At 41.6% G+C, this 26,548-nt stretch overlaps 1 protein-coding gene across 1 annotated transcript; it reads right to left on the reverse strand.

Annotated features, from left to right (window-relative positions):
* Positions 1 to 406: 406 nt before the first annotated feature.
* COMMD5 (COMM domain containing 5) lies at positions 407 to 26,432 on the reverse strand. The gene is given in 8 exon segments (XM_040089182.1): positions 407 to 435; positions 438 to 507; positions 4,373 to 4,448; positions 7,520 to 7,615; positions 15,668 to 15,718; positions 20,821 to 20,849; positions 21,954 to 22,102; positions 26,291 to 26,432. Coding segments are annotated over 8 exon segments (642 nt in total).
* Positions 26,433 to 26,548: the final 116 nt, after the last annotated feature.

Below are 26,548 nucleotides of genomic sequence, written 5' to 3' on the forward strand. Positions count from 1 at the left end.
TTTATTTTTTATTTGAAATATTGCAGAGCTTTCTTATGATACATACACATTGATAGGGTTTCCAGTAGCACACTTTCAAAAAAAAATTAGAGTTATAAATCATAATCAGAAATAAATGACTCTTGCATCTATTAAGAGGTTTTTTTAAAAAAACATTTTGATGAATCATGCAAAAATGTTCACAAACAACATTATACTTTTTCATAGATAAATGTTTTGGTTTTCCTAAGTCTTACAAAAAGAGCTTGTTATTTTAACACTTGAATTGAAAAAAATATTTACAGCAGACATCATAAATGCCACATTGAAGTTCATAGAGGCAAAGGGGTGACAGTCCCCTGTTCTGCATTAACAAAACATGCTGAGGGTTTCAGATCTCTTCCATAAACTCCCAATTCAAAATTGTTCAGTCTTGGATCTTCAGTATGCTCCTTTCTCCAAATCATTCATTTCCTTTAGTATAAGGGCAACATTGTATCTCAGTTCTTGAAACTCTGCAACTGGCACCTGAAACAGAATACTCAGGTAAGAAAACACAAGACATCTCAGGCACCTTGATTAGGGCATGCCGATGGATATGGAACATTCTGCAGTGTAAGGCAAATCTCTCTTAAAATACTTTTTTTTTTTTTGCAGACTTAAGACAAAAGATTTAAGGTTAATAAAATTCAGTTAATTCAACTAAATCCACGTGGAAAAGGAGAGTGGGAAAAAGCAGAAATAACACCTACATGGTACATTTTCTGTACTGCCTGATGAGAAAAAGGAAATACTCAAGGATGTAAACTGAGAGCTGCTTGAGTGATATAAGTCATGGACTGGAAGGAAAGACATCTGGAAGGTAATGGAGACTACAGAATTCTCAAGCAGCAAATTCAAGATATTCTGCTTGTCCAAACTTGCAAGAGAAAGAAATTGAGACTTGAGGCAAGAGACTTGACAGCAACCTCAAGAGCAAACAGCACTGGGCACTACATGTGGAAGGCAAAAGATTTAGGGTTAAACATACAAAACATTTTCAACTGTGCAGGAGACTCATGGCCTCTCCTTTACCATTTCAAGTCTGAGAAGCCAAGTGGATGGAAATCTTATCTATGAAGACAGAGACCCCCAGCTGAGTGCAGGCAGACTGGTGGCACAGACTGGTGGCATCAGTGCAGCAGACAAACACATGCTCACACAAGTGCCCAGTGCAGTCTGGCTGGCCCCACACAGTCTGCCCAGCACTGCCTAATTTACTCCTTTGACTGCAATGAAGACAGCAGTTCTTTTGGCAGAGATCCTTGTCATCCTTCTGCCCACTCTAGCACAGGTACCAATTATATAAGAGGAATCCAACACCTGATTTGCATTTTCCACACACATCAGAAATGCATAAAAAGGCACCACGTCCTTTTCCCTTTTGACATATATACAAGACTCAAAATGCTGCAATTCCCACTGCTTAAAAAAAAAAACAAAAAACAAAAAAACCCACTTCAGTCAGAAGTCACACTGTGATTAAAACACCAAATGGAGACCAAAGAGTGTAACTTCTCCCTGTGCTATACACATTTCAAAACTGTTCACAACAGAATTATTTTCTGGACTTACCATCTTACATAAGCCCTGTTAGTTAGCAGGACATTTTGAACATGTTCAAATAAAGGAAAACTGAAGATCTGAGGACTATATTTACTTGCATATGGTATCTTGAACCAAAACACAAGTTTATCCCAAAGAGCTACTAACTGTGGGAAGACCACTCATCAGATATAGAAATCCTGTTTGCAGTCACACCCATTCAGATCCAAGCAGCAGCAACAGCAAAGAGCTCATTCTAAGAGAAGTACACTGTTTGTTATCAGATATCTGAACTCCTGCATGTGCTGGACAAACTCATCCACTGCAGAACAACAAAAGGTCTTCCACAGACTCATAAAGAAAAAAAACAAACAAAAAAACCCACAAAAACATAACAAAAAAACCCTCAAAACAAAACAAACCCCTAAAATCAAGCCAAAACAGTCAGAAACAATGGCACCAAGACCAACACTTGACATTACATGCCAGGAAATAAAGTGGGAATAGAGTATAAACTACATTTTATTCTCACAAGTGAAAGTTATCCTGCTGTAAAGGGTTGTCTTGATTTTGAAAGACAGTTGTCTGCCAAGGAAAGCTAGAGCCTCCCTTGGAATGGAGAATGTAAACCCCCTTCCCTCCAAATTATTATAATTTTGCAATTAGGGGCTTTCAGGCAAAGATATGGGAATAGGAGTAACAGTTCTTTACTAGGGATATGTGCTGGCTTGCAGGCAAAACCAGCAAGAGACTCCAAGCCACAAAAAACAATTTAATAGGAGAGAAAAAAAAAAAAGGTAAATAAAATAAAACAAAACACATGCAATATTACAAAAGATCACTGACAGAGTCAGAATACAACCTGAAACCGTGATGGTAGTAGCAGTCCAGATGAAGTGGCCTTGTTGAAGCAGTGTTCCTGCAGAAAGGTCTGGTAGCTCTTGTCCACTGGGAATCCAGTGGGTAAAGCTACCTGTGCTATCCCAAATCCCAGATTATATCCAGGTGGGAATGCTTGGCTCCTCCCCCTGGGCGGAGCATCTCACAATGGGCTGATATCATTCTATGAGTCTTGCAATGGGTCCTTGATTGCCCATTAAACAGAGATAGCTCCCAGAGGGAGTTATCTATGAGTCATGCAGCAAGGCATTGATGGGCCATTAACAGAAGATAGTCTGGAGGGAGGGGGCAAGGGAAACACTGCCCAACCTAGTTTCAACAGCTCATGTAGATGGTGATAGAATACATACTTTGGGCACATCTTACATTGCAACCTAGGACAGGATATTAAAAAAAAAGGAAAATACAAATGTAGTAGTACAAAAAATCAAGCAAGGAAGCAAACAAAAATCCTGGAAAAACCCTGACAGAGTCAGGGATATGACCTGGCACCTTGTTGGTCAGGGTGTTGGAAGCAGTCCAAATAAATCCTCCTGGAGTAACAGATGTGGTTCGGTGGAGTAGAGATGGTCCTGTAGAAAGTCCAGTGGTGACGAGATGGGTCCGGTCTTCCCCCAGGAATCCAGTGGAAAAACCAGATACCTTGTGTCCTTCAGTCCCAGTTTTTATCTAGCTAGGAACAGCTGGCTCCTCCCCCACTGGGTGGAGCATCTCACAATGAGATGATGTAATGTGTCATGTCATTGGTGGGCTCTAATGGCCCATTATCAGATGTCCACCTGGAGGATGGAGGGGTGGTGAAAGACATAAGAAACACTGCCCCACCTGGTTTAATGGCTGGACCATTATCAGAAGGCGTCTGCCCCCCTCCTCCTGGGGTTAAAAGAGAAGGATAAAACATCTCCCAAAAAACAGCTTTCAACAGATGAAATAGAATACACGTTTTAGGTTACATAATCCAATACAAGGGTTAACCGGAAGTCCATGGCATCATTTAAGTTCCATGGAAGCCCTCAAATACAGTGTATGGGATGCTCTGAGCTGGACTGTCCAGAGGGGTAAATTTGATCTCCTGTGAAGACACCCTCAACAGTTTTCAATGTAGCACAGAATTTATGCCTTCCTCAACAGATGCTTTCTTGCAAAACAATTTAACAGTAAAATCAGTCCACCTCTTTCAACCCACAGGGCTTTGGTTCTTCTTCCAGACTACTACTAATGAGAGAACTGAAGCCAAAATCTGTACAGAATTCAAATGTTACAATGCCTGCTGTCCATTGAATTCCTGCATACACCACCATGTTATTAGTAGAACAAATAGCTTTCTTTTTCAAAGGTTAAAACTGTGGAAGAGTTTATGCCATCTTCTGGCAAGCCTTTAGGTACAGTGTCATAAATACTGCCACTGACTAATCCTGTAACAAGCAAAGAGGGTTTTTTTACTTTCTAGCAGCCAGAACAGTTTTGAAGAAAAAGAATAAAACTACCTCTGCCACAGAAAAGAATGTTACCATTCTCTCGCAGAAGGTTTAGAAGTGTATCATAGATTATATAAACTACCCAATAATTTTCCTTCCCTCAAGAGCCACCATCAGATCTGAAGATTACAGTTCATAACAACCCCATAAAATTTACTCAAACCAGATATTATGTAATAGTGCTTTCCAGTAATTAAAATTCTTCTAACAAATTGCAGTTCAGCAGAACATGTGTAGGAACAAGATATGAATTGATTTTGATTGGTATTTCATTAAATATTTTATGTGGCTACACTGAACATGAAGGATTCCAAAGCAAACCAACCAATGGTAACACATCGCTTACAAAAGCTTTAGTATTTTAAGTAATAATTCAGCTTTCTAAATAAAACTAGAAGTGGTTTCCTTACTATTTATTATGGCAATCTGACTTCAAAGTGATGAGCTGTCCCATCTGAAAGCTTCATCATCATCAGAATGGATGGCTGGAGTGTACGGGCCAGTGAACTGAAATTATTGACATCATTAGTATTACAGCAGTAGAGATCTGCAGTGTAATGAGTACAGCATTGCACATTAACAATTTCAGATGTTCATGTAGGCTTTACACAGAACACGAGTAATTTCAGTCACAGAATCTGGCTGGAATCTCATGAATACAACAGTTCTGTCCAATTTACCTCAGTATTGAGACTTAACATTTCATGAATAGTTTAGTGACGGCAAGTTTAGGAGCATTTTCATTTTTACATAATTGGTTTAGTGGAACTATGATAGGGATAAGAGCTGACCAAGTACTGCTAATAATAATGCACAGTTTTCTTATGCAGTTTACCATGTTGCATTAATAATTTCTGTCTCTTCATACGTTCAATTGCCACCTCATTTGGGGAATCAATGTCTTGGTTTTGGAAGACAGGTATCTGCCCGGAAAAGCCAGAGCTTCCCTTGGAATGGAGAATGTAAACCCCCTCCCTCTGAATTATTATTGTCCTAGGGTAACTTTATGATGCTTGTATCCCCAATCGTCTGTTCTGTTTGTGCTGTATATTGAGTCCTGTGCCTTTAAGACTGGTTCTAAGAGCAAGGAGAAGCGCGGAGTTTGTTTTGAGAAAACTGCCTGACTCCTCCACATTCTTCGGCAGACGGGGTGTTCGGCAGAGGCTTGGAGAGACTGCAGGACAGAGATCTTTTTTTGCTTTTAGTTAGTTTCAGCTAGCTAGGGCAGAGAAGTTCCCTGGACTGTTTTTTTTTTTCCTTTTCCTTGGAACTGTTTAAACCTGCTCTGGACAGAAAACCCAGGGGAGCACTGGGGGCTGCACCTGTGGCCCACCGGGGCCTGGACCTCGGCATTTTCCAGCAGCGTCGGAGAGACTGGGACTGAGGAGAGACTGAGAGAGAGAGCCGAGATACACCCATGGCAAGGACTTTCTCAATTTGCCATCTCACTTCAGAAGGAGAGGTTTTATTGTTTCATATTATTCATTCTTTATACTTGTATGCACTTCATTTGTTTAGTAAAATAGTTTTTTCCACTTTTCTCCAAAGAGGTTTTTTTTCGGACTGGTTGGAGGGAGGGGCCACTTGGGTTTGCTTCCCAGAGGGATCCTATACAGGGGTTTTCTCCCAAATTTGTCCCAAACCAGGACAATTATAATTTTGAAATTAAGGGGCTTTTGTGTGAAGATATGGGAATAGGAATAACAGTTCTTTACTAGGAATATTAAAAAATAAAAATGTAGTGGTAAAAAAAAACCAAACAGAACAAAAAAAAAACCACCACTGTCAGAGTCAGAATACAATCTGACACCTTGTTGGCCAGGGTGTTGGTAGCAGTCCAATTAAGTCCTCCTGAAGTGACAGACGTGGTTCTGTTGGAGCAGAGATGACCCTGTAGAAGCTTGTAGTTTCCTTCTGAAGGTCCAGTGGTGAAGAGATGGATCCAGTCTTCCTCTGGGAAACCCAGTAGAAACAGGCTGTCCTGGTGTTCTGAATCTCAGGCTTTAGGAATGCTTGGCTCCTCCCACTGGGTGGAGCATCTCACAATGGGATGATGTAATTTTATCAGTCATGCTGTGAGCCTTAATGGCCCATTAACAGCAGATATCCCCCTGGAGGGAGGATGGGTCTGGAAGAGATAAAGAACACTGCCCCACCTGGTTTTAACAGCTGGCCCATTAACAGAAGACACTCGCCCCCTCCCCCCTAGAGTTATGAGGAATGGGTCATAGAAGACAAAGAAAAACACCTCCCCAAGTAGTTTCAACAGATGAGAATAGAATACATCTTGCATTGCAACCCAAGACAAGCAACCTCTTCCGGGCTTCATCCTAAATTTGTGTGTTATTTTATTTGATGACCCCAAGAAGGGAAATGAGTCATTCTTGTGTAGCTTCCATCAACTGACATTGCCAAAGCCTGCTCAGGTACAGACAGGCACTACAGCCCAAAGCTGCCATACCTCCCTGCAGAGGCTGTTGCTGGATGATAAACAAAAAATCCCAGGGGGAAGATTAACTGAAAACAAAAGTAAAAGGAAGGAAAACAACCCGGTGATGTATTGTTCCCATGTTGTTTGGAAAACAAGTCAGAGGATATGCTTTCAGCTTGCAAGCATTGTGCCTGAGGATGTTTATCTGGACATTTTGCTCTCTTATCAGTATAGATTCTTCTTCTACAGAGTGATACCTGTGTGGTGCTTACAGTACTGCTCATCAGAAAGTCACTTGAACTAGTAGCTTGTGGCCATTCCAATTTTCTCTTAGGAGCCTTTTTTTTTTTTTTATTTCAGGAAGCAATCCCTGATCAGCCACAGGCCTCTGGCAGCAAAGACAGCACTCTCTCCCAGATGCAGGTATTCAGACACGCAACATGAAGCCACTCATGCTAACAATTTACACTACTAACAAAGACTGGATCATCTAATTTCTTTCAGCTTGGTCTGTCTTGGTTAGAACTAGACAGAGACCAAACAGCACCGACAACAGGTTTCTGTTTGCTTCTGGCTATAGCCAAAGATCCATCCCCCACATGCCACTGTTGTGGCAGATGGTAAGAAGCTGTTCACTGCAGGCACAGGCAAGATGATCTCAAAGGCTTTTACTCCTGTTGTGAAAGAAACTAGGAGGTAGTTCAATAACCAGTTACATAACTATGGCAGTGAAAAGGTGCTGTCCTGAAACCTCTCTTTGTAGAAGCAGAGTACAAGCAACAAATGATGGTCTGCTTGAGAAGTTGAATAGATGAATGCCCCCCCCTGTTCCAGTAAAACTAAGAGCTTGTCTAGCTGAGGCTCAATCTGACTAATTTATGCCATCATCACCATGACCTGTGGATTTGTATCAGCTCTATTAAGTTTTAAAAGAAGAGACTCAAACTTTGAGTGAAATGTTACCAGCAGTAAAGTGTATATACGCTTTCTACACTGTTCAGAAAATTCCACCTTTATCTTACTGTTTAATGCTACCTGCCAATCTCTAATAGCAAGGCACATTTTGACGCCATTAAAATGTTTAAGCAGCACAAGAAATTGGTTTAATCTTAGGGAATTCCAGGGATGTCATGATTCTCTTTTATACCTTATGGATATAGCCACATTCACTCTCCACTTGAAGTCCTAGATACTTGGTAGCAGACTTTTTCGTATCAGAGCTGTGCATTCGGAAGTAGGACGCCTGAAGAGTGAATCAGAAATGAGACTGGAATGCAAAATTCATACAAGAAGAAACAATCTAAAGAGAAAATAGGATTCCTCAGTACAAGCCTGTCTGAAATTTGTTTCTCTCCTACATCTGTCCTCACTTAAAGAGGTCTGAACAAGTGGAGTTTTTCTGGATTTAAGATAGTGTCTTGGTTTGGGACAAACTTGGGAGAAAACCACTGTAGAGGATTCCTCTAAGGAAGCAAGCTCAAGTGGCCCTTTCCTCTAACTGGTCCGGTAAAAAAAAAAAACTTTTTTGGAGAAAAGTGGAAAAAACTATTTTACTAAACAAATGAAGTGTATACAAGTATAAAGAATGAATAATATGAAACAATAAAACCTCTCCTTCTGAAGTGAGATGGCAAATTGAGAAAGTCCTTGCCGTGGGTGTAGCTCGGCTTTCTCTCAGACTCTCAGTCCCAGTCCCTCCGGCGCTGCTGGAAAATGCCGAGGTCCAGGCCCCGGTGGGCTGCAGGTGCAGCCCCCAGTGCTCCCCTGGGTTTTCAGTCCAGAGCAGGTTTAAACAGTTCTAAGAAAAAGGAAAAAAAACAGTCCAGGGAACTTCTCTGCCTTAGCTAGCTGAAACTAACTAAAAGCAAAAAAAAAAGATCTCTGTCCTGCAGTCTCTCTAAGCCTCTGCCGAACACGCTGTCCGCAGCAGAATGTGTAGGAGTCAGGCAGTTTTCTCAAAACAAACTCTGCGCTTCTCCTTGCTCTTAGAACCAGTCTTAAAAGCACAGGACTCAATATACAGCACAAACAGAACAGACGATTGGGGATACAAGCATCATAAAGTTACCCTAGGACAGACAGCTGTGCTCAGATTATCCTCTTTTTCTATGCTTAACTGTGGTCCATGTTAAAAAAAAAGAGACCAAGTGACTGTGTAATTCTAGTAAACTGATGTCACTATAAAGTTTAGTAAGAGTCATTGTGGTGTCTGGCATACCTATTATTTCAATTATATGCAACTGTGAGGCATAGAAAGGGATCTGCAAATATATCTATCATAGGTTAGCACAATTTTGTTTTCTAGGTATAGAGAAATGTAAAATGTTGTTTCCCTGCCCTAACTGTGGCGTAGGTTGGGGGGAGGAGGACAAGGACCTATTAGAAAGCAGGCTGGGATACTGTCAGCTAAGTTGACCAATGAGAAGTGTCAGTGCGACTTTGGAAGGAACATTTAAAACTTATCTGCAGCTGACTGCCCACTCTCTTGCTTCAGTGATTTGCCATGAGGTAAAAAGGTGGTCCAGTCCGGGCCCGGGCCCGGCCCGGGTCGGGCTCTGCTGCCTCTCTGGGTGGCCGGGCCGGGCCTGGCCGGGGGTCTGGGGGCCACTGCCTGCACAGGGAAGGCTTAGGCTGGCTGAGCCCCACTCCCTTGCTTGCGAGCAGGGGAGAGGGGCAGCTGCAGCTCAGCAGTGCGGGCCCATGTGCTCAGACCACGGCAGAAGGGACCAAAACATGGCCCAGCTTAATCACCGCTGGCAGCGGAGAAAGCAAGCCTGCAGCTCCATAACAACTTTGAGCTGGACTGCCTTAGATGAGACCGAGGGGTGGAAAAAGAGACATTTGCCGGTTTCTTTTACCAGCTCGGTGTGTGCACGTGGCTTTGCAAACCCAGGCAAAAGATTTAACCCTTTCTTAGCAATACAGAACTTATAAAGCACAATTCTTCCTTGAGAGAAAGAAGAAAGAAGAAAACAGAAAGTACATGGAACAGACACTGCATGAAGTCAGTTAGATGAGAAGTGAAAAAACTAATAATATTGGAATAGGATTGAAGAAGTGGACATTTTTAACCGGACTCTTCTAAGGTAAATTATGAAGAAATGAACTGTTCTTTGCAGCATTCTTAGTATTATTTTGGGTTGAATGCTATTCTAATCAAAATTAAGGACTGGTGTAATAGAGATTTATTTGGGAAATTTGAAACCCCCACTCCTGGGTCGAAAAGGAGGTCTCAGCCTTTTGAGACAAAGATAATTTTAGATCAGAAGAAGTATTCGTAAATAATACCCCAGATACACTGAGAAGCTCTACGGATAGAACACCACAGTCTGCGAAAACTCCGGGCGGCAGCGGATGTGTGTGTAAGCAAACCTCTTCATAAAAAATCTTAGAAGGACTCTTCTCCTAAAATAATGTGTAGTTATGTCTAAGTAGTGAAACTGACTAAAAATCCTAAGTTGTGTCTTTCTATGTTGTTCAATAAGAAAGTTAATAGTTTGTAAGAGGAAAGAAGTGTGTTTTTAAAGTTTCATTCTGTTTTAGGTTTTTTTTCTCTATTCTTTTAGTGTGTGTTAATAAAACCATTTTTTGTTTATTTTTAAGCTTAAGCCTGCTTTGTTTATTTTTCTCCTAATCTCTCCCTCCCACAAAAATATTAACACTAAAACCTCTACATTAATTAGTGTTTCTGCCCGGTTTTATTAAATTAAAACCATTGCAATATCTTTACCTTCATGCAAATCCAACAGGAACAAGCAAGCAGAGACAAGACAGATGACTTAGGCAAAACAGTTTCATAAGGTCATTTCTTCTTCAGCAGAAACCATCTAGTATTGGCAAGCAGTAATGTTTTAAAACATAATAATATTAGTGTATTGAGTGTTGTGGTGTCTCTCTCTCTCTCACAGCCCCCGCGGCTCTGTTTTTGCCTCGGCTAGCTTGAGAGACAAACCACAGTTGGAAGGATTTTTCCTCAGGGCCCCAAAGATCCCAGAGCAGCTGTGAACCTTTTCCTTTAGAGAGAGCAGGAACCCGTCAATGGCAAAAGGAAGGGGCTCTGCACTTGATCCGGGGGGAATCAGGGCTTTATTCAGTCTTTCTCCTGTGGCCCTGCCCCCGCCTGGGTCAGGATCCTGGTCCCTGTCCCCCAGCCAAGAGACCGATCCATGTGATCGCAACATGCAAAGCAATCACACGAAGACCAGAGATTTGCAGGGCAGAGATGCTTCTCAGTGAGAGAGCCCAAGGCCGAGCCCAGGCTGAGAGCCCCCTGCACGTTTATTTCTTACTTTTTATACATTTGTGGGTCTGGTTGTGGATTGGCTTCTGGGGTTTTCACCTCCCAGCCGAATGGCCAGACCAGCTGTCAGTTACAGTTGTTTTCAGGTTAGAAATATGTAAACAAAGGACAGGGAATGAAAACCAAAAGGTTTGTTTATGTTACATGTGTGAGAAAAAGCGAAAACTACTCCTAATATTGTACAGAAGCTAAAGAGATGGACCCCATCTTATGAACAATCAGAAGGCTTTAAAAAAACTCAGAAAAACCAGGGTGACAGATCCATGTGCTTTTCCTGGCTTTTATCCAGGGGGAAGGGGCTAAAGGTGGGGACAAGCCACTACCCAATCAGGGATAAGGTGGGAGTGGAACAGAGTTGGATTACATTCCAGTATGGGAGAATGGGCGGGGAAAAGGAGCAGGGACAAACCTCGGGATGATACATTTTCCAGGGGAACAGGGGAGTACAGAAGAAACCATTACAAAACCCAATATATAAATGAAATACAATATAAACCCAAATAATACACAACAACAGAGTATATTTTGAAGCATACCTAAAAAGACCCACAGTGGTTCTTGTTGATCCAACATAATTTACAAGTTTTAAGTTCCTTATATAATGTACACTGCCAACCCCAGCACAGCCTTCAAGATTTTTGCATAGCCTAATGTGTAAGAAGCCAAGCTTTTCATTTGTTATTCATATTGCAGGAAGAATCAGGCTGATCAATCCCTAGTTTATTCCTGTGTGGAAATACAGTTAATAGTAATTAAACTTCAGATAGATGACAATTTAAAAAAAATTAACAGTATCTTAAGTTCTGGATAACTAAACAATAAAACTGATACAAATACATAATAACCATTCACTTTTAGATATATATGCAGAAATAATTTCATAATGAGGTCACTGAGCTGGTCCATTCAGAAACTGGACTTCTGGACTTTGTGTTCCTTTTTTTTTTTCTTTTTTCTCTAAGCATCCCATGTCCCTGGAATTTATTTATGGTACATTTCAAGGCTACTCTAGTACTTCCACTAAGGGCAGGATAAGAAACATTACATCCTTTATCCATGGTGCTAGACATAGTCTAATTACAGACTTTGCATCAGAAAGGAATCCTCTCTGAACAAATCAAGCACTGTAGGAATGGCAGTCTAACATCACTACTCAGATTCTTGTCTGCAAATTAGCTGGGACTTTAGAAACTGCCCAGAAAGATTAATGATCTGATAAGGTACATGGGACTCACAGGCTGAGATCCTCCAAGTGTCCTGCATTTTGCAAAGGTGATTTAAGAAAGAATTTATCTCTTTGGTGAGGGGGGGAGTTGGGTGGTGTCAGAAAGTGACACACATTCCTAATACCGTGGTAAAGGAACGAGCAAAAAAAGTACATCATCTGGTTCTTACTCATTGTCAGATCCTGGATAGGAAGTAGGTCACCATAGCTGGGTGCAGCCATGAGGAGCTGGAGTCTAGAACAGTCATTAGCAGGATTAAAAAATAAGAACAGGCCTTTCCCTCAGTGGAGAGCTGCTGCCAGAATATTGCTTAAGTTGGAGACTCCCTAAAAATAGCCACACTGCTACCGTTTCCTTAAGACATGTTAACTCACATCAATGGAAGTCAGTCCATTCAGTGCAGCACCAGCACTCTGGGGGAAGAAAGGAGTTTTAAAAACAGAGATACTCTACTTAGAAGTGGTGGGAAAGGTCATAAATGGTGACCTCCCTGAGGGGAAGCTTCTGAATATTGTTGAGAGATGGCATTTCTGTGGTCAAATACAAAGCTTTATTTCTGGTCAGGACTGCACTTCTGTACTATTCTCCCAGGAAGAGTCACAGCTTCTATAGCTTAGTTTAAGCTTCTGTCAGGACCTTCCCAGCTTGGACAAGACCACAACGGGAACTGCAAGAATCCTGTAAAGATTACAGAATGTGCATAGTGGCCAACATGCTTACAGAAATTACACAGGCTGCTAATCAAGCCATTGATTTCTGAGAGGAATAGCAAAATGGAGCAGAAAAGACTCAATGAATCTTACATCCAAAACCTATAGCCTATAATTACATTTTGTAAACACTCTGTGTAATAAATGATCAAGCCCAATTTCGTAAATCAAAATATAGAATTTTATTTCGAGACTTAAATTCAGTCTCTAAGAGCTACAATTAAAAGGAACAGCGTCGAACCCCGGGTTTCAGCACTGGGTGAACACAGAAACGGACTCTATCACTCCAAATCTGCCCTGTTCACGAAGTGTGTCCTGAGCCGCTGGTTTTTATACAGTCCTCCACTGAGAGTGGAGGGTGACCGTAGTGCTTCCAGTCCCTCTGTTGCTTCATCAGGTATTCATGTCTATGTCTCCGGTTGGTTGAATAGGTTCTTGAGGTAAAACAATGTCGTGATTGCTTGCTCTGGAGAGGTGTTTAGAAATGGTAAACTGGGCTGGAACAGATAAGATATCCATCTGGCATTTATCACTGGGTCGTTAGCAGGTCCATCTCCGGGGGAGACATGGTTTATCTCATCATCTCTTCGATTCACTGAGTGAATGGTTGTCCTGAGGCTTTTCCCAGCAGAGACCCTCTCTGTCTCTCAACCCTCATGTCCCCCTCTCACAGTTCAATTTTTAACCCTAAATACACTTCATATTTTACAGAGCTTAATTCAGACCGAACGCGAATTAACTTTATATTACATATCACAAGACCGAACACGAATTAACTTTAGGTCACATATCACACTCTGTGCCAGCAGCTGCAATATACTGTCAGCACATTGTGCAGAAGGCAGAATTCAGAACAAGTAAAAGACCATGGATCAGGTAGAGACCATACAAGCTATGGTGGAAAGGATGATACACCTGGTGACAAGAACATCACCTGCTAAAGGATATGACTCGAAAATGAAAGATTAGAGAATTTGGAGCAGCAGCTGATCTACCAATATCAAAACTAAAGAAAAATTCTGGATCGTTCCCTATGCACATAACAAGACATGCCTAGCAGGCCACTGAACTGGAAGGCTGAACAAACTTGTACATGTGAAATGCTGACAAATGGGACACAGAATGCACCCTCCTGGTAGAAACTAAAGCTACATCATTAGAAAAAAAACACCCCAAAATCAGTACATTTATTATAAACATTCAGAGAGGGGGAAGTTAGTGTTATCCTTTCCCTTACACAACAGTTTTAATTTCATGTAGTTACTTGATGGTGTCAATGTGGCAAGTTTTTCTTTCAGTCTACATAGTTTGGTGGAACTGTGGGGACACAAATACAAATGCCAAATACTTCAGAGCTGTTGTTTAGTGAAAAGAACTCCAAAAATAAGATGACAGCAAAAGTATTAAAAATGGATTTTTCTGGGTTATCTAGCTCATACTGAATTACTGAATTTTTGATCACATGCTAATTCATCTCTTACCATCACAAACATATATATTTACAATTCAATATGCATATGTATGGTTCAATGTTACATTTAAGATTGTAGAAGCAGATCTGTCTAAAAATCAAACCTGAGGTGGTGTTCTCTGGTCTCAAAACACAGAGCAAGATTACACTGGATAATCACAGCTTTCAAAATGAGAAAAAGCTAAATTTTTCAGCATCATGATTTCACAGTAGAAAACAGACAATTGTTGCTAGACGAACACAAAAAGAACGACACTCACGCAGTCAGGTTGTCAGAGCAAAAAGAGGCATTTATTTCTCGACCTCAATTTATATAGATTCTGGACAATGACCAGGGATTGGAGAATGAGGTTTCCACCTCTCCGACCCCACTGGTCAAACTAGAAGTCCATCAGTTGCCCCTCCTCCAGAGAGGAATGCGAAAACAATCACTTTGTTTATGTTACAATCCGTGAGAAACTCCACTACAAAAATGCAAAACATCAGAAGGCTGAAAATCAGGGCAACAGACAATCATGCATGCTTCAAATTACATCTAAATTTATCTTCCTTCCCTACTGCAAACAATATTTCCACTTTGCAACCATGAATTTTGCATTCTTAACACCTATAGTTCAAACAGAAGAGCAAAGAAAAGATAAGAAGACTGAATTTATTTTTACTCTAAGAACCTTTAGCTGTAAGCCAAGCTCTTAATCAAAGAAATTAAAAATATTTTTAGCTTTGGTAGCAGCACTCAGACCCTTGAGGGTAACTGAAAAACCGAAACTATGATTATTGGGCTTCCATGCAGAGAATCTGGAGCAGCATTAGGTTAGTGATATCACATGCTGTGTGACCTCAAGTTTCAAGAAGGAAAATTGGAATCACAGAGTATCCTGAGTTGGAAGGGGCCCATAATGATTATCAGAGTCCAACTCCTGGCCCTGCACAAGTTTGCATATTCAAAATGTTCAAGATTTTGAATATCTAGATGTAGAATAGACTAAATATGGTTGAGCAGAGAAACTTCTAGAAAAAGGGAATCCCAAGAATGGACAATAGAGACAGGCTGTTCAAAAAGCTCTCAATTTAGAACTTTCTCTAGAGTTACTGAGGAATGTTGCCTAAAACGTGAATTGCAGCAGGCAGAGCACTTGATATCTCATATGTGTTGTCATCAAGTCAGTGTGAATTCTCAACTGAACTGTACATTAAGACTTGAGAAATGCTATCTGAGAAAGTTGCCATGAACCAGAGCATGTAGAGGGCTTATGTAGCCTGCCTCTTTTGCTATAACTTGCTAATGATAATGAGGGCAAAAGTGAATAATTTTGCACTGCATTTTTCATTTGTAGGTATTGATCCACCTCACAGTCTATAGAACATTATAAAAACTGCTGAACACAGAAAAACTGAAAATTGGCAAGAAAGCTGCTTAATGCATGTATTGCCATGCATGATGGACATCATACTGCGCTGAATCAAAATAATGAGACAAGTCTTGTTCTCATTAATTTGGGAAATATTGTTGGTCCTTTGATACACCAAGGATTTGTGTCAGCAGAGCTCTGTGCAGCCCTGCTGTCTGCACAATGAAGACACTAACCTGTTACCAAAGACTACACTGGAAAAGTCCACAATTAAATCTTCTGGTATTCTGAAAGAGAAGAGCAAGACAAAACAGTTAGGTTTTTTTTTATAACCACAGTTATAGGGCCTTATCCGAAAAAAACCCCCTAAATCTATTACAGAACACAAAAGATGTGTCAACATTTTCCATCTTCCATTGCTTAAAATTTCCAGCTCTTACGTAAGCACTTCAGTATTGATTCAGTCAGGGCTCTCAAAAGGACAACCTATGTTTATATATCAAGAATCCTAAAAACTGTACTACATCTTCCTGTCCTACCTTGTATGGCAACAGTGAATTTCAAAAGAACCCAATATTTGCTTAACTTCTCTCAGTAAAGTCAAGAAAAATTTTACTGATGGCTCTGACAAGTGTAGAAGGCAGGCCAGCAATGCATGATTTCAAAAATCCCAAACTTACACATTTCATTTCATTTTCACCTCAAGTGTAATGAAGACAGAAGGAATTTCCCCCTCAAAATTCAAACAGAGGCCCTTGTAGCCAAGGCTACTTATAAAAGGAGCATACATGGGTACTGGTTGAAGAGACTAACACACTCCATCTACCCTACACCTCTCCACTCCTTCACCATTCCTCCGACACTGCTGTTGCCTTGCAAACAAGCTATTGTTGATTCTCAGTTCAATAAATCAGGCTGTGAATTGAAAAGACCACAGAGCAAATACTATCCATTCAGCTGCCTTTGCGACAGGGACAGTAACCTACAGAGAGGCAGGTTGGACAAGTGGAAGAAGTCACTATTGCTGCTGCTACAGTTAAATCCAGCACTCCCCATGAATCAGTGCCCAGAGACATTACTCACCGGTGGCTTGAGACACACAGCAGTGTATCAAAGAAAAATCAAAGCAAACAAGGAAGTTATCTGTCCTAAAGAGCTTACAGTGTCTAATGACCAGAGAAAAAACAACTCATCAACTCACACAGCGGGAAGATAAAACAGCAGTCACTACAGCTTGAATTCATAAAGAAATAAGTGGGGTTAGACCACATTTTAAAATAGTGCTTGGATAAAAAGAAATTCATTTTAGCAAGCACTAGAACAGTGCTTTTTTGGCTGCAAGAGTCTGTCTTTCAGAGGAGACAAGACTATTTCTGCAAACATTACTTACAGTTTCATGCAAGTCTATCATTTAGCCCATCCTGACACTGACTGGACATCCTATGTAGTGGAATAGCTGGAGACAGGGGGCTGTAATATGATTACGATGATACCTACCACAACACTTGCTTGACCCAAGAGCATTACTAAAACAGAAGCATTAACACTACCTTTGAATTTGCATTATTTTTGCTGTGCAGTCAATGATTTTGATGAAAATTCTGTTCCTGGCTGTCTTGGTTTGAAAGACAGGTATCTGCTAGGGAGAGGCGGGGCCTCTCTAGGAATGGGGAATTCCAATCCCTTCCCTCCAAGTTATTATAATTTAGAAGACTAAAAAGGCTTTTCAGTCAGAGCTATGGGGAAAAAGGAATAACAGTCCTTTACTAGTAAATATAACAGGACAAACAAACAACAACAACAGCAATAATAATAATAATAAACAGAACCAAGAACCCTGAGGGGCTTTGTCTCACAAGCCCTGGGCAGTCTGATCTCTTGGGACCCTGAGAGCACCAAGCCAAAATGGTAGAAAACTCTGGGGCTGATGACTGGAAATGGTGGGTTGTCCCAGCAGGAAGGGGGGTGTCTCGGCAGGCAAAGTGAGCAGTGCTGAAGAAGCCGCGATGGCTGGACGAAGCTGACCCAGCTCCAGCAGAGCAGGCGAGGAGCTCCGAATTCCTGGGCGCTCCAGCAGATGATAGAATTCCCAGGACCGGACCCTCCGTTAACAGTGGACTCCTCACGCAGCCAGCAGTTGCCCGACCGTCCTCTCCGAAGCCGAGAGCAGGAGGAGGGCACCCTCAGCTCCTGGAGCCCCTGAGCCTTTCCCTCCCCCAAACTAAGTGATCTACCACCCTCACCACTTCTTTTGTGTGGGTCAAGTACCCTTTAAGCATTAGTATTTAGTCTCTTAGCAACTTCTGGTGGGGAAAAATTCTATAGGGAAAGAAAAAAAAAAAACAAAACAAAACCAAACTTAACCCCAAACACTGGCTCAAGCAGCACACATTAGGCCAGTCACACACGACACAGATAAGATAGAACATGGCACAGTTCAGCCTGAATTACAGATGGCAATCACTTGTCAGTGGAACATTCTGAGGAAGGGACTCAGAGGGCAAGAAATGTGTGAAGATGTCTCAATCCCATGTTATTCGCCTGAGTCATAAAGTTATTAAATAATCTGTGAGGGGAAGGAAAAAAAAGCACCCATAATTTTGTGTGAATTTATTCCCACTGGCTCAGCCACTCAGGCTAAGAAATAGGGAATTACAACTCTTAAACTAGTAATATTAATCTAGTTAATCAGAAGAGGGCATGTATTCCAGCCTCTCTCTTCATCAAAACTAGAAGCCAAGATCAAGTACCTCACCAGAAAACTGAGAATTGCAAGATATTATATGGGCAGAATTAGCTCAAGCTTCAGATTCACTGAAAGAAACAAAACTTGTGTTCTGCAAGTGGGAAAAATAAAAAGTTACATGGCACAGAGTTCAAACCTTTTAAAAGAATGTCCTAGGTTACAATGTAAGATGTGTCCAAAGTATGTATTCTATCACCATCTACATGAGCTGTTGAAACTAGGTTGGGCAGTGTTTCCCTTGCCCCCTCCCTCCAGACTATCTTCTGTTAATGGCCCATCAGTGCCTTACAGCATGTCTCATAGATAACTCCCTCCAGGAGCTATCTCTGTTTAATGGGCAATCAAGGACCCATTGCATGACTCATAGAATGCTATCCCATTGTGAGATGCTCCACCCAGGGGGAGGAGCCAAACATTCCCACCTGGATATAATCTGGGATTTGGGACAGCAGAGGCAGCCTTATCCACTGGATTCCCAGAGGACAAGAGCTACAAGACCTTTCTGCAGGAACACTGCTTCAACAAGACTACTTCATCTGGACTGCTACCACCATCCTAACTAACAGGGTGTCAGGTTGTATTCTGATTCTGTCAGTGATCTTTTGTACTATTGCATTTATTTTATTTTACCTTTTTTTTTTTTTTTTTTTTTCTCCTATTAAATTGTTTTCCTGACTTGGAGTCTCTTGCTGGTTTTGCTTTCAGGCCAGCACAAAGAAGACAACAAAAAAGAGGGCTATAGGACCTTTTTCTGCCTTAAAAGGCAAAATACCTGCCCAAACACTGGATGCCAGTAATGCCAAGGCATCACTGTTCAACCAATGTCATGTTCTTTGTGCTCTTGACAGGATGGCCACTGCAGCAGGCTAAGTGTCTGAATGTAATTAGTAAGTGCTTTGAAAACAAGCAAGTATTTCATCTCCAAACCCAAGCTCATTCAGAAACATAGGAAAATATATTTCCCAGAGGAACTGAAGGCGCTAAAGGTGCTACCAAATTTCTAACTATCACAGCTTGAGAGTAGAATAAGCTATTTAGTCTTCTAAAAGTTTAGCCACAAGGTGGAGAGCTACTCACAGGAAGTAAGACTCAGAGATGGAAGTTAGGAAGAGTCCCAATACTGTGAGAATAATGGGAGGATAGCGGCAACTAGCAGCACATGAAACACTCAAGTCTGCAAGCACCAGAAATGCAGTTACCTAACTATTGCTGCTAGATCAGCCATATTAACCAGAACAATAAGATAAAAAGATGTATCAAGATATAAAAAAGATCATCCAGACTGAAAAGTGTCTGAGTAAAATATATTAATAAACCATTAAGTGAGAAAAAAAACCCAACTACAAAAGTGTAAATCCCTAAAGTGTGGTCAAATGACAAGGACAGGGACCTGGGAGTCTGCATTTCTAGACACAGTCAGCCCAGAGAGTGACTTCTGACACTCCTATACCAACTCTCTCCATTGCTTAGAAGAATATTCACCCAGCCCCAGAGAATTTGGCATGGAGCTTTTAGTATTCTTCGTTATTCTGTAATCAAACTTGGCACATTGTCTGTGCACCTCAAAAAACACCAGCTCTTACTGGGTCAAAAGCAATTTGTCAGTTTCTTACTGACTTACTTTAACCTGGGTGTGAACTCCATGACATGGCAGAGGCAGCAGCTTGCATTTGAGCTGTCAAGACAAAAGGCAGGCTGAACTCCAGCACTGAGCTGCAGACAAAACTGTGCAAGGCACCTTTCACTATGGCCCAAATGGCACCTTTCATTGGTTACACCCAGATTACATCTGCAGTTTTAGTTTGCCTGAAGTTGCTCATAAAGTAAATCATGCTTATGACTTAATTGCTTATGAGGAGAAAGCCAGTGTACAGGTTAACAGACAAATAAGGATGAAAAAAGACAGAATTAGAAAAATCTATTTCTCCTAGGTAGCAATCAGAATGTAAAAGAAATGTGCGAAAATAGTGTTTTAAAATAATTAAGCCTTGATGCAGAGGTTTCACTACAGAAGAAAACATCAACTGTTGTTATTCTCTCATTGCTACTGAATATAGAAATAAGGGAAAACCTATAAATATTACTAGCATCTGATATCTAGCTTTTAGGAAATGATCCCTTCAGAGATACTCATGGAAGACTCATACAGATTTTGGGAAAGGCTGTAACAAAGGTCATGATTTCTTGGGTAATGGGAAGGAGAAATCATAGCTAAACATGGTGGTAGGGTTTCATGAGCATTATATCATTGACCTTTCAAAGAAGGAAAGAAGTAGGGCAGTTCTTAGCTTTTGAAATGCTACCACAGTCTTACCAAACACTTAAAAAAATATTGCAGGGCAATGTGGGGGATGGCAGAGAGAAGGTCACTCATATTTGCATAACCTACATTACAGACTAAATCAGACCATTCTCCCCAGCAGGTGAAATAAAACTGCTCATGCTCAGTGCTAAATCAAGTCTTACACAACACCTGTTTTTTTCCTCTGGCTTTGCGTGACATTTGGCAACAGATGCATTATGAGGTATTTACAGGTAATTTTTATACCAACTTTTTTTGTGTAAAAAACTTAATTTGGGGAAGCAGTTACATAAAAGCCATGAAAAAATAAACATTAAAAGAACTGGTGTAAACAGGCATACCTGAACTCCTTCAGGTCTTCTTTAAAAACCTAAAAAGATAAAGAAGATGAAATTTTACATGATATAGCCTTAAATGATATTTTCTTACCTACTGAAACAATAGTGGTTACTTATTTGTTATCTCTCCCCAAAAATTTTAGGCTTGAGTGCCACTAGCTTTGAAATGACTGGTAATGAAAAGAATTTTCAGAAGTCTTCAATCAAGTTGTGATTTAAAGACCTAAATATCTTGAAAGCCTTTATTTTTCAAAACGTCTCCGCCACTTCTTTTTATTCAGAAACCTTTTAGAGTAACTATGTGCCCTTATTTCCAAATACGTTTTGCAGTAACTTGTTTAAACTATAACAAGAAAAAGGAAATGGAAAAAGATAAGGTCTGAATATTAAAAGTATACTTCCACTACATTTCCTGCAATATGGGAGCTTTCCCAGTATGCCTGGGTAAATTTGAAGCTGTATCTTAAACAAGAGGTACTGGAAACCCAGAAGTGGTTCACTCACATAAAAATGAGAAAAGAAAATTGTAAGGTAAAGGAACATGAAAAATTAAGAAAATAGCCATGAAGAAGGGATAGGGGTTGGGAACATGGCAGGTGTGTACATATTCACACCAAACATCCACAGCCTAAGTGGAAATTGCACTTTCTTCTAAATTCCACTATATTGTTCTGGCCATAAGACCTTCCTTCCTCTATGGCAGAAATATAAACAAAGGAGGCAAGCAAAAATGAGAAATTATAAACATGGACAAAAATGAGTGGTATGTGTGAACACTCAGTTAGAGTGAGTGTTGATGCCTACAAAATAACACTTTGCTATGATTTCTTCGGCAGTTTTAATTTAGGAGAGAAAGCAAACATGCACAGTAAACAAGATGCTGAAGCAGAAATAGATACAGGAATCTTTTTCATAAAGCTTAAATATTTTTTCAAAAAGCTCACTCTAAATCTACCCAACAAGTGAAATAATAAGTTCCAGATTTTTAACAGTTTCTTCCAACAACCTTAACTTGGAGAATCATTTTTATGTGCAGCTTCCCACCCAGGCAAATGAAATTTAGATGGTGACTTGTGTCTGAAGCAGCTTTTACCTTATCAGGTTTCCAACTACTCCCAGAACTGACTTCATTTGAAAGTTGATAAGGGGAGTCTCAATGCTTCTCGGAGGAGGGTGTACATGCTGGAAATGAGGAAAGCAAGTTGCTCTTCTGAGAGATTATCACTTTCTGCAGTCAGCCTGACAGATTCCTTGTGGTCTTTTCCTTCCAATGCATTAACAGTGACTGTGAATAAGAAAGCAAAGCAAGATCCTTAATTTACTCAACTGTGTAGCTCTTGATTTTGATGGTCAAAGGTGCATTGAGAAAATTCTCACCACAGGGAGAAACCTCACAGACAAAAATTAAATCAATCACTGAGACAGTGTAGCAGAGCCTGCAATAATACTGGCTAGATAACCCTCAGATACTGTTACACGCAGTTTTTACATCGTGAACTGACCAGGCATATGAACCTGCATCTCACTTTTTACATTAGTCTTTGTTTAGCAATAGAGTAACAGCAACAGCCTCGAAAAACTAACTTGGTGCAAGTGCAAGAGCAATGTAGATATACGGTGCTGAAATCCATCACATCTTCAAAGATTACAAAACCTTCAGAGGAAAAACTGCAGCCCTGCAAACTGTGAGTCACAGGTCAGCAAGAACAGACAGTGATGGGAGATTTGTGCCAGCTCTGCATAACTGGAGGGAAGCTGTGCCCATCCATTCCAGGGAGATCTGTGCTGGGGTCACTGCTCTGGCTCCAGGCAGTTTGAAGGACTGTCTGCCCCAGCTATGGTAGGAAGCATTTATTACATACCCAAAAGCAGGTGATAATTTACACCAAAATTAAACCCAGACAGTCAGGCTTCCTGGCACTGATAAGGCTTTTCTGTCTCTATGTCCCTGCACTAGACAGCAAATATGGTTCAACGTCTATTTACTTCTGTCCCAAATGTCTCTGCCTATACACAGCTTTATTATTTCAAGTATTACAAGGAACCCCTGAATACATTGCTCATTTCTGCTACTGTGCAGCAACACTTTTAGAGACAAACCAGCTACCAGATGTTTTGAGTCCTTCAAATGAAAAAGGAAATCCTTGACAAAATGTTAGCTGAGAGAACATGCCAGTGTCATACCATTCTGGGCAGCAGCTACTCTCCAGCAAGCTGTGCTTTCTCTGCTAATCAACTACTCCATTATTCCATGATTGTTTTATATACTCTAATTTACTCAACTGTGTAACTCTCGATTTTGATGGTCAAAGGTGCCTTGAGAAAATTCTCACCACAGGGAGAAGCCTCCCAGACAAAAATGAAATCAGTCATTTTCAATCTTACAGCCTCAACCTCAATAGGACATCTGCACCTTGGAGTTGCTGTATTGTCTCCTGCAAGTTCTGTAGATGCCCACGGGGTCTTCTGACTGCCACACAACCTGACAGTGACTGGGACTGCTGGCTCTGGGACACAGGGATGACAGAGGAATGACTTTAACACCACTCAGCTGACTTTGGGGGCCATCCACAGCTGTAGAACTCCATTCCTCATTGTAATAAACGCGATAGACTAAATTTAGTAAATCAAAATTTAGTATTTTATTTTGAGACAAAACAACAGTCTCCGATAGCCACAATTAAAAGGACAGCGTCGAACCCCGGGTTTCGGCACTGGGTGAACACGGTAACACACTCTGACAGTATGTCACCCCCCAAGTTCACATTTTCGGTCTGAGGCGGTCCATTTTTATACACTGGTTTGCTGAGGAAAAATCGGGACTCTAAGACTCCCCCTTCCGAGGCAGCCTTATTAGATATTCATGGTCGGGTTCTGGTGGGGTTGAAAGGATCTTCTCAGGAGAACAATGTCTTAATTGCTGTGTCTGGATACAGTGCAAAGATGTTAATGTCGGGCGGGGACGGATAAGATATTGATCTGATGTAATCATTCGGTTCTCCGGGTTCTCCATCTGTGGGAGATTAGGGACAGGCGGTCGGAAGATATCGCGTTGTACGGGCAGACAGAACCCCTCCCTCAATTCTTAGTTGGTTAGTGTCCTTGATAAGGTAAGCAATACCTAACTTGTAACGTAAGCAGACGGATGTGATGTAGCAAACAGAGGTTTTATAACTCCATGTAACCAGTTAATAAACGCCATTAGCCGTCCACCACACTGGTGTCTGTGAGCTGATGGACCGAGCAGCCTGGGTGTGGCTGCCGTGTCGTTCCTGAACCAGGTCGCTACACCTCAGCGGAGGTAACATCCATCTCCCTCTTCCGTCGTTTTGTTCTCCTCTAACGATTCCCAGCAGTTTTCTCGTGTCCCTTTTCATGTAATTCTTGGCATACTTTTCTCATGTCCCTCCCTTGCAATCTCTAGCAAAAGAATTCCTTGTGTCCCCCTTCGTGCTGTCTCAGTCCCAGTTAACCCGTGGTATACACGATTAGAAATGAACTTACATCTTACAGAGAATGAATTACATATTATAACATTTAACACGAATTAACTTTAGGACATATATCACACTCATTATCACAGATTTCACAGAATTATAGAATACAATGAATCAAGCCCCTCATTTTATTTAAAGCTCAGCTCTAGCTTCCTGTTGAGAAAAGCAATGGGAAGTGCCTCAGGAAGCTGCAGCCTTGCAGCTGCAGCCCTCCAGCTATCACAGAATCACAGAATGTTCTGAGTTGTAATGGACCCAAAAGGATCATCAAATCCAACTCAGCCCTGCACAGGGCATCCCAAGAATCCCACCATGTGCCTGAGAGAATTGTCCCAACACTCCTTGAATTCTGTCAGGCTGGTCCTGTGACCACTTTCCTGGAGAGCCTGTTCCAGTGTCCAACACCTTCTAGAAAAGAATCTTTTCCTGATACCTAACCTGAAGTGCCCCGACACAGCATTATGCTGTTCTCTCGTGTCCTGTCACTGGTCACCAGAGACGGCATCAGTGTCTGTCTCTCCGCAGCCTCTCGTGAGGAAATTGTAGCCAGCTTTGAGGTCTCCCTTCAGTCCCCTCCAGGCCAAACAGAGCAAGTGACCTCAGTCCGTATGGCTTCCCCTCTACGGCCTTGATACATGACTTTTAAGAGTTAAGATTTTAGCTAAGGGTTAGAAGCAATTTATATTGATCAAGATGTAAGTTAGATTAGTAAATGGTAGGTTAATGATTATTAGATGCCCATGCTAGAGCTAACTGTTATATTATGAGCTTGTTTATAGAAAAAGTGGAGTAAGTGAACCGTCATAAGAACAGACTGAAACCACTAAGAACAATGGCCAGCACCTGGACTTGGTATCAATCAATCACGAAGCAGGGGACCTTGGACACTGCCAGAGGGTCACAGAGACCTGATGAAGACTCTCCTGACTTCATCCTTTGAGACCACTGACCCAATTCGAGACCACCGACCCAATTCAAGAGAAGAACTGCGCACACGTGAAGGACTGATAGCCTCATTTTAATACAGAGCGGGAATGGGAGGTGCTGGGGTTATGCATATGTATTGTATGTAAAATCTTGGAAAATAAATAGAGAGCAAAGAGCCTTGTTCGGGGCAGCCACACCTTTCGGAGATGACTCCCGTGCCGCCCGCCGGTGAATAAACATACCACTTTCTAACTTTAATTAGTTAGAGGGTCTTTGTCTGTGACTATATCGGTTTTCAATGACAGCCTTTCACCACATTCTTTGGTGTGAAAAGTGTATATTATATGGCTCTACGCAAGATATTTACTATATGTGTTATGTTGTGCTAATTGTTAATGTGGTATTAATATTTTGATAGTATGGTAAATGTAGTTTTGTAGTTAAAATGTAGTTTTTATGTACCAACCACAGGAAAATGTAAATCTTTCAAAGAAGAAAGAATTTACTACTTTCTTATCAGAAGAGACCAGCTCCTCCTGCTTCTCTCAGCCTGGTGGACGCCATAGAGATTAAAGGAAAAAAGTGATACTAACCAGAGACAATTCTTAGTTAGAATGGAATTTATGCATTATATATGAATTGTATGAATATTCAACAGGCGATTGCTTTTAAGAGATAATCCTTTGTTAACAGGGGTCCTTCTCCAAAGCTTGTGGCTCGGGAGAGGCACCCAGACGTCTGTAACTTTGTTTTTAGTCTTGTATTGTCCTAACTCTAAAACTGTTCAATTTTTTTACTCTAATTCTATTTTTATAACCATCTTATTTACTATTAAACTTTTAAAACAAGTGATTGGCGTTTATCACATTTGGTCTCCTTTGGAAGCTCTCTAATAGTTGTCCTTGCCTTCCCATGAGGATCCACGGCTTCCTCGGGGAACGCGGTTCCTGCCCATGGGCTCTGGCTGGGAACCCCCCGCGTCCCTGTACGGGGGCAGCGCGGCCCTTCAGTGCCGGGGCGGCGCCCCGCGGGCCCCGCACGGGCCCTACCTTTGGGGAGCCGCCGGAAGGTCTCCTTGCCTACGTCCTGCACGCCCCGAGACATGGCCTCCACCTCGACCGGCACGCGCGGGCCCAGGAAGCCGCGGCCGCCGCCGCCCTCGCCGAACCCCTGCGCCCCCCCGGCCGCCATGGCCGTGCCACCGCCCTCCCCGCGACAGGGGGCGCTGTGGGGGCGCGGCGCCGGAAGAAGCCGCCGCGACAGCGCGGCGTGTCCCGGACCGGCCGCTGATGGCGGCGCCGCCGACG

Source organism: Hirundo rustica, chromosome W (genome assembly GCF_015227805.2).
Source record: "Hirundo rustica isolate bHirRus1 chromosome W, bHirRus1.pri.v3, whole genome shotgun sequence".
Taxonomy (NCBI): domain Eukaryota; kingdom Metazoa; phylum Chordata; class Aves; order Passeriformes; family Hirundinidae; genus Hirundo; species Hirundo rustica.